General features: G+C 37.5%; 1 protein-coding gene across 47 annotated transcripts in view; it reads left to right on the top strand.

The window, feature by feature from the left end:
* NRCAM (neuronal cell adhesion molecule) overlaps window positions 1-16,027 on the top strand; it is a 314,145-nt gene that overhangs the window by 289,133 nt on the left and 8,985 nt on the right. For 24 of the 47 annotated variants that reach the window (XM_030826464.1, XM_030826455.1, XM_030826471.1 and 21 more), the window contains 2 exons: window positions 11,827-11,958; window positions 12,773-12,851. In XM_030826464.1, coding sequence (XP_030682324.1) covers window positions 11,827-11,958; window positions 12,773-12,851 — 211 coding nt within the window. Of the gene's footprint in view, window positions 1-4,044; window positions 4,171-5,369; window positions 5,523-11,826; window positions 11,959-12,772; window positions 12,852-16,027 lie in introns of all 47 variants that reach the window. The other 23 variants (XM_030826448.1, XM_030826445.1, XM_030826430.1 and 20 more) reach the window with 1 other exon arrangement.

The following is a 16,027-nucleotide window of genomic DNA, read 5'->3' as shown; positions in this document are numbered from 1 at the left end:
GACCAAGCATCAAAATACTTTTATAGGATAATTAGTTGGAATACAGAAACAGGGATAAACTAACTGGCAAGGCAGGAATCTGCATTCTTGACCTAACTTGCAGCCTACTATGGTCAACCAATTAGGAGTGAGCAGAGAAGAGCATTGAGGATCAGCTAGTGGTGAATCCCTTCTGTGATCTGACTCTCACTACATTATTTTACTAAAGAACCAGTAAATAAAAAATAAAATTCCTTTTTTGGCCTATACGAAAACAAAATAAGACATCTAGAAGCATAGAAGGTTCAATCAGTTCAACAGTGAATGTCTCTCTGGCACATAAAATGCACCCACCTTTGTTTAAGAAGCTGTGTATAGGCCGGGCGCGGTGGCTCACGCCTGTAATCCCAGCACTTTGGGAGGCCGAGGCAGGCAGATCACGAGGTCAGGAGATCGAGACCATCCTGGCTAACACAGTGAAACCCCGTCTCTACTAAAAATACAAAAAAATTAGCCTGGCGTGGTGGCGGGCGCCTGTAGTCCCAGCTACTTGGGAGGCTGAGGCAGGAGAATGGCGTGAACCCCGGGGGGCGGAGCCTGCAGTGAGCCAAGATCTTGCCCCTGCACTCCAGCCTGGGCGACAGTGAGACTCCGTCTCAAAAAAAAAAAAAAAAAAAAAAAAGCTGTATATAAAGACAGTAAGACAAACCCTGGCCTTGACATGCTTAAAATCTGGCAGGTAAGACCAACATATAGAAAGAGTAATAATAAATTGACGTTAAACTAGAAATTGGGGCAAAATGTTATCTGAATATAGAAGCGTGAACCATTTATTTTGCCAAGCAGGATCAGGAAAAGCTTCACAAATAAAATAATATTGAACTGGGCCTTGAAGCCCAGTTTTTTGTTTTGTTTTATTTTTGGCAGATGAGTCAGGGAGTTGCAGTGTGTAAAGTCTTGGTAGGGATCATAAGCACATGGAGTTTGAAAACATACCGGATGTCTGGGTTATACCAAGCGGTCCACTTAGGCTGACTTGTAGAGAGTGTGTGGAAAAGAGAAGACCCTGAGATGGGACTGGAGATGGGCGGGGCCAGATGGTAACAGCTCTGAACGGCCGCGAATGCTTTGCTAAGGAATTTGTATTTGCCTATAGGCAGAGTTTTAAACAGAGAAGTGGCTAGATAAGAGTTGTAGTTTCAGCAGCTAAAATGTGGGTAACTACACTGGCGGTATCTACAGAGGAAGACTTACAGTTGGGAGAGGCACACCAGAAGCAGCCCGTTGGGAAAGCCCAGAGAAAGGGGACACTAGAGCTCCCTTGTATGGTACAACATAGGTGCTCTGTGAGTGAGAAGGGGATTAAAAGGAAGGAAAGTTCGAATTCTCTATGGTGAGAGTGGCTAAACAGCATGCCTTAGGAAATTGTGGTATCTTTTCTGGGTACCTTTAAGAATAAGCTAAATGCAAATTTCCAGTGTATAATACTTTATTATTAACTATAATTAGTAATATAATGCTGTACACTAGATCTCAAGAACTTGTTCATCTTAGAACTGAAAGTTTGTACCCTTTGACCAACATCTTCCATTTCCCCAACCCCAACCCACCCCTAGCCCCTGGCAACCACTATTCTACACTCTTTCTCTAAGTATAACTTTTTTAGATTCCACATGTGAACCCCAAAAATCTGAGACAGGTTTCAGTTAATTTAGAAAGTTTATTTTGCCCAGGTTGAGAACATGTGCCCATGACATACCCATAGCTCAGGAGACCCTGAAGACACGTGCCCAAGGTGGCCAGAGCACAGTTTGGTTTTATACACTTTAGGGAGATATGAGACATCAATCAACACATGCGAGATGAACATTGGTTTGGTCTGGAAAGGAGGGACAACTCGAAGCAGGGAGTTTCTAGGTCATAGGTAGGTGAGAGACAAACGGTTGCATTCTTTTTGAGTTTCTGATGAGCCTCTCCGAAGGAGGCAATCAGATACGCATTTATCTCAGTGAGCAGAGGGATGACTTTGAAAAGAATGGGAGGCAGGTTTGTCCTAAGCAGTTCCCAGATTGACTTTTCCCTTTAGCTTAGTGATTTTGGGGCCCAAAGATTTATTTTCCTTTCACACACATTTAAGTGAGATCATGCAATATTTGCCTTTCTGTGTCTGGATTATTTTATTTAGCATAGTATCCTCTGGGTTCATCCATGTTGTTGCAAATGGCAGGATTTCCTTTTTTTAAAAGTCAGAATAATATTCCATTCTGTAAATATGTGTATATATATATATATGGTAATGTCTTTATCCATTCATCTGTCAATGGATATTTAGGTTGTTTTCATGTCTTGACTACTGTGAATAATGCTGCAATGAACATAGGAGAGTCGATACTCGTAGAGATACTGATTTCATTTCAGTAAAACTAGAAACAAAATAATAATAATAAACAGTTTAGAGAAGAAACTCTGAGAAGGGAGCACCCATAGAAACCAATGTAAAATATAAGAAGAAACTAAATGCTCTTCTGTTAGAAGTATTTTGCTCTTCTGTTAGTAAATGCTCTTGTGTTAGAAGTATTATGGTTCTGCCTCGAACATCTTCCATATTACTCCAAGATTAAATTCCTGTTTCAGTATTCCAAAATTTTTTAAGAAAATTTATGTTTTTCCTGGGTTGCCATCGATGTTTTACACATGTGCATATTTACTGTCATTGATTGATCATATTCCTATTATTTTTTCCTATAAGAAGAAAATCTCAGAAAACTAAAATTAATTAGGTCCACAGAAGGACTCTGCATAATTCAGTAATCAGTTTTGCCCTCTGCTGTTTCCCCATGCTTAGCACAAAGAGATACAAAATTTGCATGTGTTGTTGAATTGTATTTCAGAAGTCAAAAGCATTATTTAACCGCTTTAATATCTTTCTTTTCTTAATTCTAAGAAATGTAATTTTATTACATTTATCTGAACAAAGGTCTTTAGCTTCTACATTTTATAAACATCTTAGAATATAATTTTAGTGTCTTGCTAAACCCATTGATGCTGTCTGATTTACTATCCTAGTAAATTTTATGTGAGATAATAAATTGATCTTCTTTTTTAACTACCCAAGTTAACACATCTGTAAATGTGTCATTTTTAGTTTAAGCTATTGAGGTAGGACTGATAGAATTGCCTGCCTCGGGTATTCAAATAACATTTTTTAATGACTTTAGATGTTGTCTTTACCCAGTAGCAAGCATGTAGCATCATCTGGTCTCCATAATTTGGATTTTTAAGAAGCTATTTAGGTTGCACTATGATTTTTCAGAAAATGCTTTGTAACAAATAGTTAACAGGTAAGATTGTCTTGCTCTCTAGGAAATGTTACATGAAATAGTTTTTACTCCTTTTATTTATTCTTTCTTAACTTCTGATAGAACACATCTGGAAATTCCTTTTGTAGCTTGTCTTCCAACATACCCTAACCATCCATCATTCTCTAAAGCAGGGGTTCCTTACCTGGGGTCCCTGAGTTCCCCAGTGATACTCAAAGAAGTCTGTTTTTTAAAACAGATCAAAAACACTGTTCAAAGGGGCATTCTCTGTCACACCAACACAGATTTTTTAAAGACCTGCATTGAGATGACAAATAGATTTGAAAAGTAGCCACATAGTGTTGGGTTTTACCTTGGGGTCTCTGACATTCCATGACGACGTCTGTCCCTGGGATTGTTCAGCAATCCCCTTCTCCATCACACATTAGTAAATGAAGACGGTGACATTTCCTGGGACTGTATCTAACGGACAACAGTTAACATTGTTCAGAACCCATATAATAGAACTCATAAATTTTAATATTATGTGTCATTATTTCTGATTATTAATTTATTTCCTAGTGCTGAATTTAAGAAACAAAAACCTTTCTGTAATGAAAACAAAGCATGAGTGAACCCTAAATTTTAGCAGTAAATTCTTATTTAATTCTATTTGCACAATTTCGGAGTATTTAAACTTATTTTATATTCGTGTGTATGGTGCTGCAATATGATTGTTTGTTTTATTTTTCTATTGTATGTTTAGTTCAAGCAGTAAATCCCAGGATCAGCAATCTTACTGCCGCAGCTGCTGAGACCTATGCCAATATCAGTTGGGAATATGAGGGACCAGAGCATGTGAACTTTTATGTTGAATATGGTGTAGCAGGCAGTAAGAAACAATTTCATTACCCGATTTTTAATTTGGGGGATGCATTTTAAAAGATTAAAAACATTCTTAAGAATTTACTATGGATCATCTTGAAAAATAACTTGATCCAATTAAATGAATGAGTTATCTAAAAAAATTATAGTGAACCATCAGCCTACCACATATTATATGCACAACTAGGAATTGCTTTTTTGTGTTATTAATAACAGAGGGCATATGTTCCATTACGTATGTTATTTTCATATTGTAGTACTTAAAACTAGTTCTGTGCCCACAACACATAAACAAGAGTAAGAAGGAATAATTATATTTGCAAGTACAAGTAAGAAAGAAGAAAAGGTTTTTTTTCAAATCGGACCTTGAAGTAACAGAAATCAAACTGACTTGAAAGTATTCATTTTGCCCTAACTAGCCCAAGAGAATTTTATAAGAAACTGCAGAAAATTAATACTTTGGGAGAGCATTCATTATGTTTTAACGTTTGATGTATTCTCAAGTCAGGCACTCTTCGTAGATCCTGGCCACACCTACTGGGAGATGGGGCAGCTTTCACTTTCAGCAGTTTATAAAAACCCAGTACCCGCCCCCAAGTGCAGTGTGCTTACATAGAACAAATGAGGTGGCCAATAAATGTTTGTGACAAAATGTTGAACAGAGTCCAACTTTCTGTTTAAGCCTTTATCATGCAAGTAAATATTTTTAGAAATTACGATCCCTTTAGAAAAACCAATACTTGGGAAAGGTTGAATCGATTAATTGGATACATTGGAAGGCATTTAAGTTTACTAAAAGATTCATCTTGTGAATCGTAAAAAACAATTCTTCCCATAGTTCACTTAAGCTAATTAATATATAACAGTTCTTTTGAGAAACATCTTTAGAGAAACTCAACAGTTTTATAAGGCAAGGTGCAGATAAAGAACTTTCCTTTGTATTAAAGAGGAGAATTAATACAATGGGAATATATACAATTAATAAGCAAGCTAGATACCCACTCTGTTTTTCTTTGAGGATATTTTCCTGTAGGTCATTTTAATTGATTTGTTTGACATGACTACATTTATAATAATCTAAAATGGTAAACCTAAGCATCCTACATCTTGTCTTTAGCTTATAAAGAATTTTCCTTTCTTGAAGCATTAAGTGACTTCTGGTCCCTTAAAATACTCAAATGTGTTGTTTTTGCAAAATTTCCATAGGCAAAGAAGAATGGAGAAAAGAAATTGTAAATGGTTCTCGGAGCTTCTTTGGGTTAAAGGGTCTAATGCCAGGAACAGCATACAAAGTTCGAGTTGGTGCTGTGGGGGACTCTGGTTTTGTGAGTTCAGAGGATGTGTTTGAGACAGGCCCAGGTGAGGCGCACACCACACCTGTTCTGGCTCCCGCTCAGAGGTGGAGGCCGCCAGGTGCTCCAACTGGAGATGGGGGCTGGTGGAGCTGTGTTGTGGGTAGGGCATCAATGTCTTTCTATGGGGCCCTGTTGGGTTGGGAGTTTTGGTTTTTGTCTTTGGTTCTTTATATCAAATGAATTATGGAATTAGGCAAATCATCTAGCCACATTATTACCAAAAACCATCACAAAAATAGACTTAAATATGATTTTAACATATTATTTAAAGAATTCAATTGTTCATATCACATGTATAAACTTTCCCTCAGTGTTAAACTGAAATTTTTAAAGTGCTTTTGAAGATGAAAGAACTTATAAGAAAGTCACAATTCTGGCCGGGTGCGGTAGCTCACGCCTGTAATCCTAGCACTTAGGGAGGCCGAGGCAGGTGGATCACCTGAGGTCAGGAGTTCGAGACCAGCCTGGCCAACATGATGAAACCCCGTCTCTACTAAAAATACAAAAATTAGCTGGGCGTGGTGGTGGGCGCCTATAATCCCAGCTACTCAGGAGGCTGAGGCAGGAGAATTGCTTGAACCCGGGAGGCAGAGGTTGCGGTGAGCCAAGATTGCGCCATTGCACTCCAGCCTGGGCGACAGAGTAAGACTCCGTCTCAAAAAAATAAATAAATAAATAAAAGAAAGAAAGTCACAATTCTTTATTTCAAAATGGCCTACAACCCAGCAGAACCCTGCAGTCAGTTTAGACAACTGATACAGATATTATTACATTTGTATGGAACAAGAACTTGTACAATTCATATGCTACATTTTTTATCACACCAAATTTTACTGCCTGTATATATTTACTTATGTGAATATTAACAAAATATACAAGTAAAAAGTGAAGTTTCTAAAAGAAAAGTGTTCATATGAAATACGAGAACATTCATATTTGCTCACTAGATGGAGAACAATCCCTGCTTACTTACATTTCAACAAGAGTTGTTTGTGGTACATGTTCCGTCTGTGGTTCATATCCCCATGTTATTTTCAGTCACTCCATGCATTCTTAAAGAAATGTGCATATCCTGTAGAATACATTACACAATGTATTTTTGTGACTTTCATTAACAAAGCATTATGATTTTTAAAGTCAGTTTTTACAATTTAGAAAAATATAAATCATAAGTGGTTTTTAAAAAGAAACCAACAATAATAATGTATTAAACTATATTTTAAAGATATTCATTTGCTAAAATCATAATGTTTTAAGAAAACCATACATTTTATTCTGTTCTTTGTATTTCATATCCATTTATGTACATAGTTCTAGGAAACCAGTGTGTTAAGCTTAAAAGGGGAATATCTAATCAATTCGTAGCTAGTTTACAAGGTTTTTGTTTGTTATTGACAATTTTTATTTTAAAAATACTAAAAGTTCAAGTAGATATTATCTTCATATATAGCTGGAATGCTAATAATAGTAATGGGACTAGCATTTAGTCAGCTCTCCTATACAGCAGGAAGTGGTTTTCTCATTCAGTCCTTACAACAATCCTATGATGTAGGCACCATTATTACTCCACTTACCCCTCAAGTCAGAAAGGTGGAGTACCTGCCAGGTCGCCCAGTAGGAACGTGATAGAGCTGGGATTAGAAGCTTGTCCTTCCATCTCCAGAAGATAGGCCCTCACTATACCCCCACTGCAAGGTCACAAAGGTCCACAGGCCAAGGAGGACAGGCTGTCTCAGAAAGGGCAGCTTCAGTCAACACTTGGTATATCCAATCAGTAATTCTGGACCCCTGCAGGCTGCACGTGGTTACTGGTTCTGGATTATTTATGAAGAATCTACTATGTATAAAAATGACCTGTTGTTAAAATTGTTAGAAATGTTTAGGAAAGGAAAAAGTGACTTTATCCAAAATTAGATTCACCCTTAAAATCAAGTTGTAGCATTTTTTGTCCTTTTATAGGACAAAAGACAACTCCCTTAGAAAATTATTTTTCACTCAGCAGTGTAATGCCTACAGTTCCAGCAGCAACTGCCAGATAGTTCGAGGTGAGGAATCGTGATAGGTGGGCCTTCTTGTGTGCCAGTGATGGAGAGACAAGACAAGGTCACAACCAGTTCTTGTCACTTTTTACATATAAATGTATTATAAAGAACAAATGTTGATTCAACTGTAGTGACCTTAGTTAACACATCACCTGTAAGAGCAAATGCTGCCAGCATTCTAGAATGCCTCAGTTTACCATTACACTGCCTCCCTTTTCCGAGTTCACAATGTTTCATCCTTTGGGGCTGCTGGGTTAACTCCAGTGTGAAAGCACCATCTTCCACTGCTCCTGCTCCTGCTCCTGCTCCTGCTCCTGCTCCCCTCCCCTCCCCTCCCCTCCCCTCGCCTCTCCTCTCCCCTCCCCTCCCCTCCCCTCGCCTCTCCTCTCCTCTCCCCTCCCCTCCCCTCCCCTCGCCTCTCCTCTCCCCTCCCCTCCCCTCCCCTCGCCTCTCCTCTCCTCTCCCCTCCCCTCCCTCCCTCCCTCTCCTCTCCCCTCCCCTCCCCTCCCCTCGCCTCTCCTCTCCTCTCCCCTCCCCTCTCCTCCCCTCTCCTCCCGCTGGGTTCCGCGGTGTAAGGATGTCAATATTTGGCATGGCATATCATTGGCTAATTTTTAAACTCTGCATTCATGATCTACTTCTCTCTCTTTCTCTGATTTCTGCTCATTTTAGGACCTTAGACTCAACTTTCATCTACAGTTGTTTCATGAATCTTCCTACCATTACACCATCTCTCCCTTTTATAGTCTGGATTTTTAAGGTATATTTCTTAATTTTTTTCCTATGGCACAAACTGAAAAACGAGATAGGCAGTGTCCTGATGCTGCGCTTCTTCCCCGTACTACTGGTATGCCCTTTCATTACCGCCACCCCACCTAGTATGACCTCTCATTACCACCACCCCATCTGGTATGACCTTTCATTACCGCCACCCCACCTGTATGACTGCTCATTACCACCACCCCACCTGGTATGACCTTTCATTACCACCACCCCACCTGGTATGACTGCTCATTAGCGCCACTTCCTGCCCCCGTTTGACCTCTCTTTAGTGCCACCCCATCTGGTATGACCAGATATGACCTCTCATTAACGCCATCCACCTCCTCCCCTTCCTTTTTTACCTCTGTCCCTCAATTACCCAGTCTTTCTTTATCATCACAAGGGATTTAAAACAGATTTGTTTTCACGAGGTCCAACAGCTTTTTTGTCAGTGTCTCCAAACTTTGGTTAAGGTCACATTTTGCTCTTCCTAAACTCATCTAAGCATTTGATGTCAAGCATTTGAACAGGACATTTTCATCCATAGTGCATTCTTCATAAATAGTAGAGAACAAATAACCGTTTCCCTCACCCTGTCTCTCTTCTATGTTGATTTTATGGTTCTGAGGACTCAAGAGCATTTTCCTCAGAGACCTCCTACCACAGAGCACAGATATCCATGGCAGCAAGCAACACCAGAGCAGAAGACTGTTGTAAAGCTGACTTTCAGAAAACAAAGCAAATCTCATTCTCCTGCCATATTTTGTATTTTCATGTTGTTTATATGTGTTTAATTTATCATTTTGTGGATTACTCAAATAATACATGAATATAATTTTATTGTTAAAAAAAAATAAAGTAATGAAGATTCTCTTTTACTCCGCTACCCAGCCCTTCAATGGGTGATATCCACCCATTGAAACTGATTCTAGAAGGAAAACCCCCATAGGTTTAATTCTCTCTCTGTGGGGTGTATGCGTGTGTGTGTGTGTGTGTGTGTGTGTGTGTGATGCATGATCGTGGTTATGGCATGGATTTGTATGTCCCAGATGATTTTAGATTGTCCTAAAAAGGCTTCAAGCCTCTTTTAATCATTCTGGAATTTAAATCTTTTATGGATGGAAAGTCAACAGAAGTTTTTATTCCATTTACACAATTTCTGTTTTATATCAATTTCTGGTGTACTTGTGTGTGTGTGAATGTGACTGTGTGTGTGCACACATGCACCTATTACCATATTGTGTCTGCCTATTTTAAATAATAGGGCAGTGAAATATTCAATACTTTTTTTCTTTAGACATAGAGGCAAAAATTCAAAATCAATGTGGATGTTTGTGTACCACCCATCAAACACCCATCCAGTTTTTGCATGGTTGCATAGCAGCAAACTGCCAGTCAGTAGTTCGATTTTGGCAGTCACCATCCTTGTAGAACAATGTCTCTGGTAGTACCTGAGTATCTTGTTTTTCCCTTTTTAGTTGCATTTAATTAGATGAAAAATGTAAATGCTGAATGTATTTATGACAAGGCTGTAAATCAGCACACTGAAAACAAGAACTAACTTTAGTCAAATGCTTAAGAGACTTAATGCCATTTGGTTTTTGGTTCAGTTTTGAAGAAAAAGCACAGACCAGGCATTAATTGAAAGAAATATGTTGCCAAAGAGGATGTAATGTTGGACTTTTAATACCTTTTTGCCTGTCTCAGAATAGAAAGTGCCTATAGCACTTTATTCTTTAACTTAAGACTTTCACAGATTTGGTATCTGGATTGTTTTTAGGAATGCATTATAGCAGTATAATGGCTAGTAGCATATTTTCTGGAGTCAGTCAGACACAGGTTGCTCCAACTCTTGGGCAAGTTTTTAATCTTCTCTGGGCATGGATTTATTTCTGATGCCTACCTCAGGGAATTGTTGTGAAGATTAAATGAGATATGCCTTCAGCACAGTGCCTAGCCTATGGTAAGGGTCCAAAACTGTTAGCCGTCAGTGTTATTACCGTTGTCTTCATCTTCATCATCATGACTATGGTATGTATATGGAAAGAGGAAACTACATAAACTGGTGCTATACTTGTGTGTGGCTATGATACAGCTCAAAACTTCTCTAACTAATGAGGCATGAGGGCCTATTGGGAAAAGGCTACCAGCCTTTGACTTGTATTTCAAATAAGGTATTTTTGCTTCTCATTTTATTTCTTCTACATATGTCCATATTGTTTTTAACCTTCCTCTTCACACTTGATTTTTAGCATTTCCTTTTTCTCCCTAAACTTTGTATGGAGAAAAAGAGGCAATGAGGTGCTATTTTTGTGACATTAGCAGAACCTGGGATATGCATAGTCATGTTTATTTCTGCATCCAGAGATCACACACACCTAACTCAACTGTGTAAAATATATGCGGGAGAAATTCAGTCAAATTAAAAGCATGATATAAGCATGCTTATGGAGTCAAAAGAAGAAAATGTTTTATCTTGATTATGGTCAAAAGAGAAAAAATAAAGGTCTTTTAAAAAAGAATTTATACTAATTAAGCAAATCTGCATGGGCATGTCTGAATAGCCATTGATGCTGCACGTTTTCCCATAAGATTGATACTTTAAAATAATACCCGAAATGCTAATTATTCTGTGGTTTCCTTAGAAATTTTGCATATTATGACTGATGGATAAGGGGTTTCACATTTATTAAACAGAATAGATGCAAACTGAAAGGATATGTATACACATAAGTGAGTACTTTCTTTTCGAACTGGTCACTTAGGCAAATAATGATTTCACTGACTGAGAGATATTCCAGTCTTTTGAATGGATCCTTAGCAATAACAAATATTGATTCTTTGAGGGTGGATTTGGTTTTTCAGAAATTTCCACTCGGAACCAACTCTTGTGAATGAGATGAATAACAAATCTAAGTAATATTTTGGGTGCAAATTGAGATGTTATATAAAACAATATGGCTGCTTTCCTGATCTGGAAAGGTTTCTTGTGTGGACCGTTTTCTTTTTTAACAGATTTCTAAAAAATATTGAAAATGGCAACAGCCTCGCAAGGACAGTTTAGCCTCTAAAAGCAGTTCCTTTGAAGAGAAAATACTCAATTAGATGTATACGTTCTGTTCTGTTTAAAACTCAGTTTTATATTTTTCTCATTGTACTTAATGTAAAATGTATTGTTATCAGTGAATACTTTAATTGGTTTGGGAATTTGTTTTTATTGAGAATATATAGTGAAAATAACTGAATGCAGTGTTCACCAGGGATTGTTAGCATTTAATGTTATCATTATTCAGATTTCTCTATTTGAATTTTTTAATGAATGAAGATTTTTCAAAGTTAATTATTTATATAATTCCTGATTAATAATTGACAGATCCTAATTTGGGGCCACATGTAAAATATACTAAAGCTCACATAATGTGGCAATTTTTTACTCTGAGAGACTGCAGCAGTTCCCATCTCCCCCTAACTTATTGCCACCAACACCGTTGATTTGTTTTCCAGCGATGGCAAGCCGGCAGGTGGATATTGCAACTCAGGGCTGGTTCATTGGTCTAATGTGTGCTGTCGCTCTCCTTATCTTAATTTTGCTGATTGTTTGCTTCATCAGAAGAAACAAGGGTGGTAAATATCCAGGTAAGAAAGAAAGATTAAAATTGCTTTATAATGCTACATAATAATCCATTAAATTAAAAAAATCATGGGGGTAATCATGTAGATTGTAATATTATGTCTTCCCAGAGCCATGAGTTTGGACTTTCTCTTCAAATGACTTTTGATCCCTTTTTATATAATGGCAACCTAAACATTGTCAACAATCATAAGGCATTTGGAGGAGTAAATCAATCTGTTCTCTGAAAACATTAGTGAGCCTACTTTCTTAGACTCCACATAAGTTATGGATGCTGAAGTAACACCTAAAACCAACTGGCAAGGAGAGAGTTGCAGGGAAGGTGCATGGAGTTTTTCAGAGGAAGTAATGCATGAACTAAGTCTTCATCTTGTGATGTGTAACATTGTTTTCCCTATAAGATAATGGTTTATTCAATTTAGTGGGCCCATTAAATTTATATTTTCTTTACCTGACCATTTTCCCTTCAGTGACAAGAAAAAAAAATCTGTGAAAGAATAGGCTTACAAAAACAATTTGCAATCATTAATATAGTTAATAGATTGGTAAAATACAGAGAAATCTTAGAAACTTAAAAATTATTTATTAGGTGAGAGACTAGTCAACTTTATGTGTTAAAAAATGTACATTCTATTGGGTTGCCTCAAAAATAACTAAAACACCAAAATATATGCATGGCCACAATATATATGGTTATACAACATCTACTTGTGTATAGAATTATTTTTCACTGCTGTTTATCTCAAAGAATGCTCTCATGGACTTTGAATAAGAAAGAACAGAATCAACAGATAATAATATCATTTCGGCATTTTTTAGTTAAAGAAAAGGAAGATGCCCATGCTGACCCTGAAATCCAGCCTATGAAGGAAGATGATGGGACGTTTGGAGAATACAGGTGAGCCCCTGCTTCTCTGCTCTTCATCTTCTCTGCCCACATGAACACAGTCCCGAGACTAGAACTCGGCCAGAATATGCTCTGTCTGACATCTCATATTTTCCTAAGTTTAGGGATACTTCCATGTCTCAATGTTTACATGTCCCTCATGGTCAAACATTTTCATTTTTCATTAAAACTAAATTTTGATTTTAGTCATAATTTTGGAGGTGGAATGTCTCCCACTTCGTTATCATATTTTCCACGGGCCCATACTGTATTGATCAATCTAGCAAAGCCAGTGTGCTACTATGAGCATTAAAACAACAAAAAAGACCCTCCAACGCCTGCATTGTAAAGAAAACTATACTTGTCATCTTCTAAACATGCTGTAATGAAACCAGTGGGAACACACTTTTTCGTCTAGAATTTGAAGCTAGTTTTCCTAAACAATACCCATACCCTTGCCCTTTAATCATGAAATGGTGACTAGATTGTTTTAGAAGCTGTTAATTATTAAGAAATGTCATAGCCCTCCAGGCAATGTGTTACTCACAGAACTTTGATAATACATTCTTGGCTTGACTCCATCCTTAAGGGAAAATGTTAATATAACCTATGTGCTAAATTTTTAAAAAATCTTCTCTTTAAACAAAGATAAATCTTTTCAAGAGAAGGAAAATATTTAGATTTGTTTAAAAACAGAAACAGGGCTGGGCGTGATGGCTCACGCCTGTAATCCCAGCACTTTGGGAGGCCGAGGTGGGCAGATCATGAGGTCAGGAGATCGAGACCATCCTGGCTAACACAGTGAAACCCCATCTCTACTAAAAATACAAAAAAAATTAGCCGGGCGTGGTGGCGGGCGCCTGTAGTCCCAGCTACTCGGGAGGCTGAGGCAGGAGAATGGCGTGAACCTGGGAGGCGGAGCTTGCAGTGAGCCAAGATCGCGCCATTGCACTCCAGCCTGGATGACAGAGTGAGACTCCGTCTCAAAAAAAAAAAAAAAAAAAAAACAGAAACAAAATATGTATTTATTTAAATAAAATGTGGGGATTCTGTTATTCTAAAAGTATACCTTTTTAAAATACCTTTTGTACCTTGTTTTTTCTTTTTAGAAGCCCTTTGCTTATATAAAATACCTTTTAAATATGCATTAAGCCCATTCTGAGACATTGTTGGCAAGATGAAGAGGCTTTTAGGTGAAATAAAGTACTTTACTGTTGGGATTACCAGGCAACATTTGTAGAGAAGATATTTATGTTAAGTTTTACCTGTCTCTAGAGCTCATTTTTGGTTTTTCCATGTCACTATCATGTCAATATCATAGAATTTCATGTGACATGCTAAGGATGAAAAATGTAGAACTGATTGAGAAAAAGACATATATTTTCAATAAAATCATTTTCATATCAGTTTCCAGGCAGATACCTGTGTTTTTCCTTTATTATCTCAGCCCCTAAGTTTTTATATTCTGATCTCTTAAAGAGAGATAACTATGGTTTCAAAAAGTTCTCAGAATTTCTGTATCTCATGGTACAGAAAAATGCGTAGTGAGGGTTGTCTTGATGTCAGAAGTTGGTTCTGGAGCTGAAGGTGTATGAAAACCTCATGCAGCGTCCACACCCAGTTCACCCAAGAGGGTTTTGTAACACATTAGAGCAGCCTACAGAAGCCTATAGCCTAGGGCATCTGGATGAGTAGAACTTCGCTGAAATAATTCACCCTTCTACATGTTTCTCCTATAAAGCAGGTAAGCTGACAATTACTAAATAACTTATTTCTAAGAGTTCTTGTGGCTATAATTACCTACAGGATATGCATACCACTCCCTTATGTATTGTGATGAAGCAAAATCTTTAATGTGGCCTGAAAAAAAAATGTATTTGCATGAATTGGAAATAAACCATTGTCCTTCATACATTTCCACATGGTGATGGGTTCCTATTCTACATTATCATGCCTCAGTGAGTCTGGCAAGGTACTGCTCACCACGTGGGTCTCAAACATCAACTTGCCCTTACAGCAATGTGAAACCATGATTTGAGGTCATGTGACTTTCCCAGATAACTGCTGCCTACTCCATTAAAACTTGACTAAAATCAAGGTTGGTATTTGGGTGATGGTATACCAGAAGCCCAAACCCCACCACTATACAATGTATCCACGTAACAAACTTGCACATGTACCCCCTGGATCTATTTTAAAAAATGGAGGTTGAGTTTTATGAACTAGCTTGTTAGTTTTACTTTCAACTCAGCCATTGCCTGTGATTCATAGTTCTATGATTTCTATTTTCTTCTATGAGCCATCTACTAACAACTTTAATAGAATTTTGTGTCTGGAGAAGTACGTGGCAAGTATTTGGTTACTGGCCTCATAATCACTGTGTTTACATCTATTTGGTCATATTTCTTTGTCTTAGTGTTAGTTTATATGTGCTGTGTTGGTAAAGTGTTTTCAAATAGCTGTCTTTAGGCCTTAGTTTCTCAGGAAAGAAAGACTTTTCATTTGGGCTTAGTGAGTGCAAACCCAATTGACACGAAGACAAAAACACTTATACACTTGTCATACATGTAATGACATAAATTTGGGAGGTGCCAAGGGAAATAAGGTTCTGATGGGTGTCTTCAACTTGAAACATAACTCAATGATGTAATTTTTTCAATGAAACTAAAAGTTCATAAGGACAATCCCACAAGCAAAATCACCTCCCCAAAATTCCAACCACATTTTTTACTTTGATTTACAAAGATAGGGCTTTGTCCTTTAATTTCCTGACACTACCTCAGAATGTTTTCCCTTTGGTTTATTTTCTATTTAAAGAAATCCAAAAAATGTTTATTATCTTAGAGGCTGTAATTAATGAAAACAGTTCTGTTTATTAACAGAATCTTTTATTTTTAATACATTTAAGTGTCATTCACTTCCTGAGATCACCAGGGTCCTGTCTCTGCTTTGCACTTTCTGGAAGTTTTGAGCTCTGTATTATTTATTGATTCTTATTCTCTTTCATTCCAAAAATAAATTATTATGCTGACCACAAACACACACAAAATTAGGACTATTGCCTAAGTGTAAATTAATTCCATTTCTGATTTGCTCATTCTCCAGTCTGATGATGAAACCGTTTCTACATGGCTAGCTCTGAGACAGATGATATTTCATAGTGCAAAGAGGGATAGAACCTCACTGGT

This window comes from Nomascus leucogenys, chromosome 13 (genome assembly GCF_006542625.1).
Source record: "Nomascus leucogenys isolate Asia chromosome 13, Asia_NLE_v1, whole genome shotgun sequence".
In the NCBI taxonomy this organism is placed as follows: Eukaryota; Metazoa; Chordata; class Mammalia; order Primates; family Hylobatidae; genus Nomascus; species Nomascus leucogenys.
Note: the sequence above shows the minus strand (reverse complement) of the source record. Positions and strands in the feature narration are given on the sequence as shown.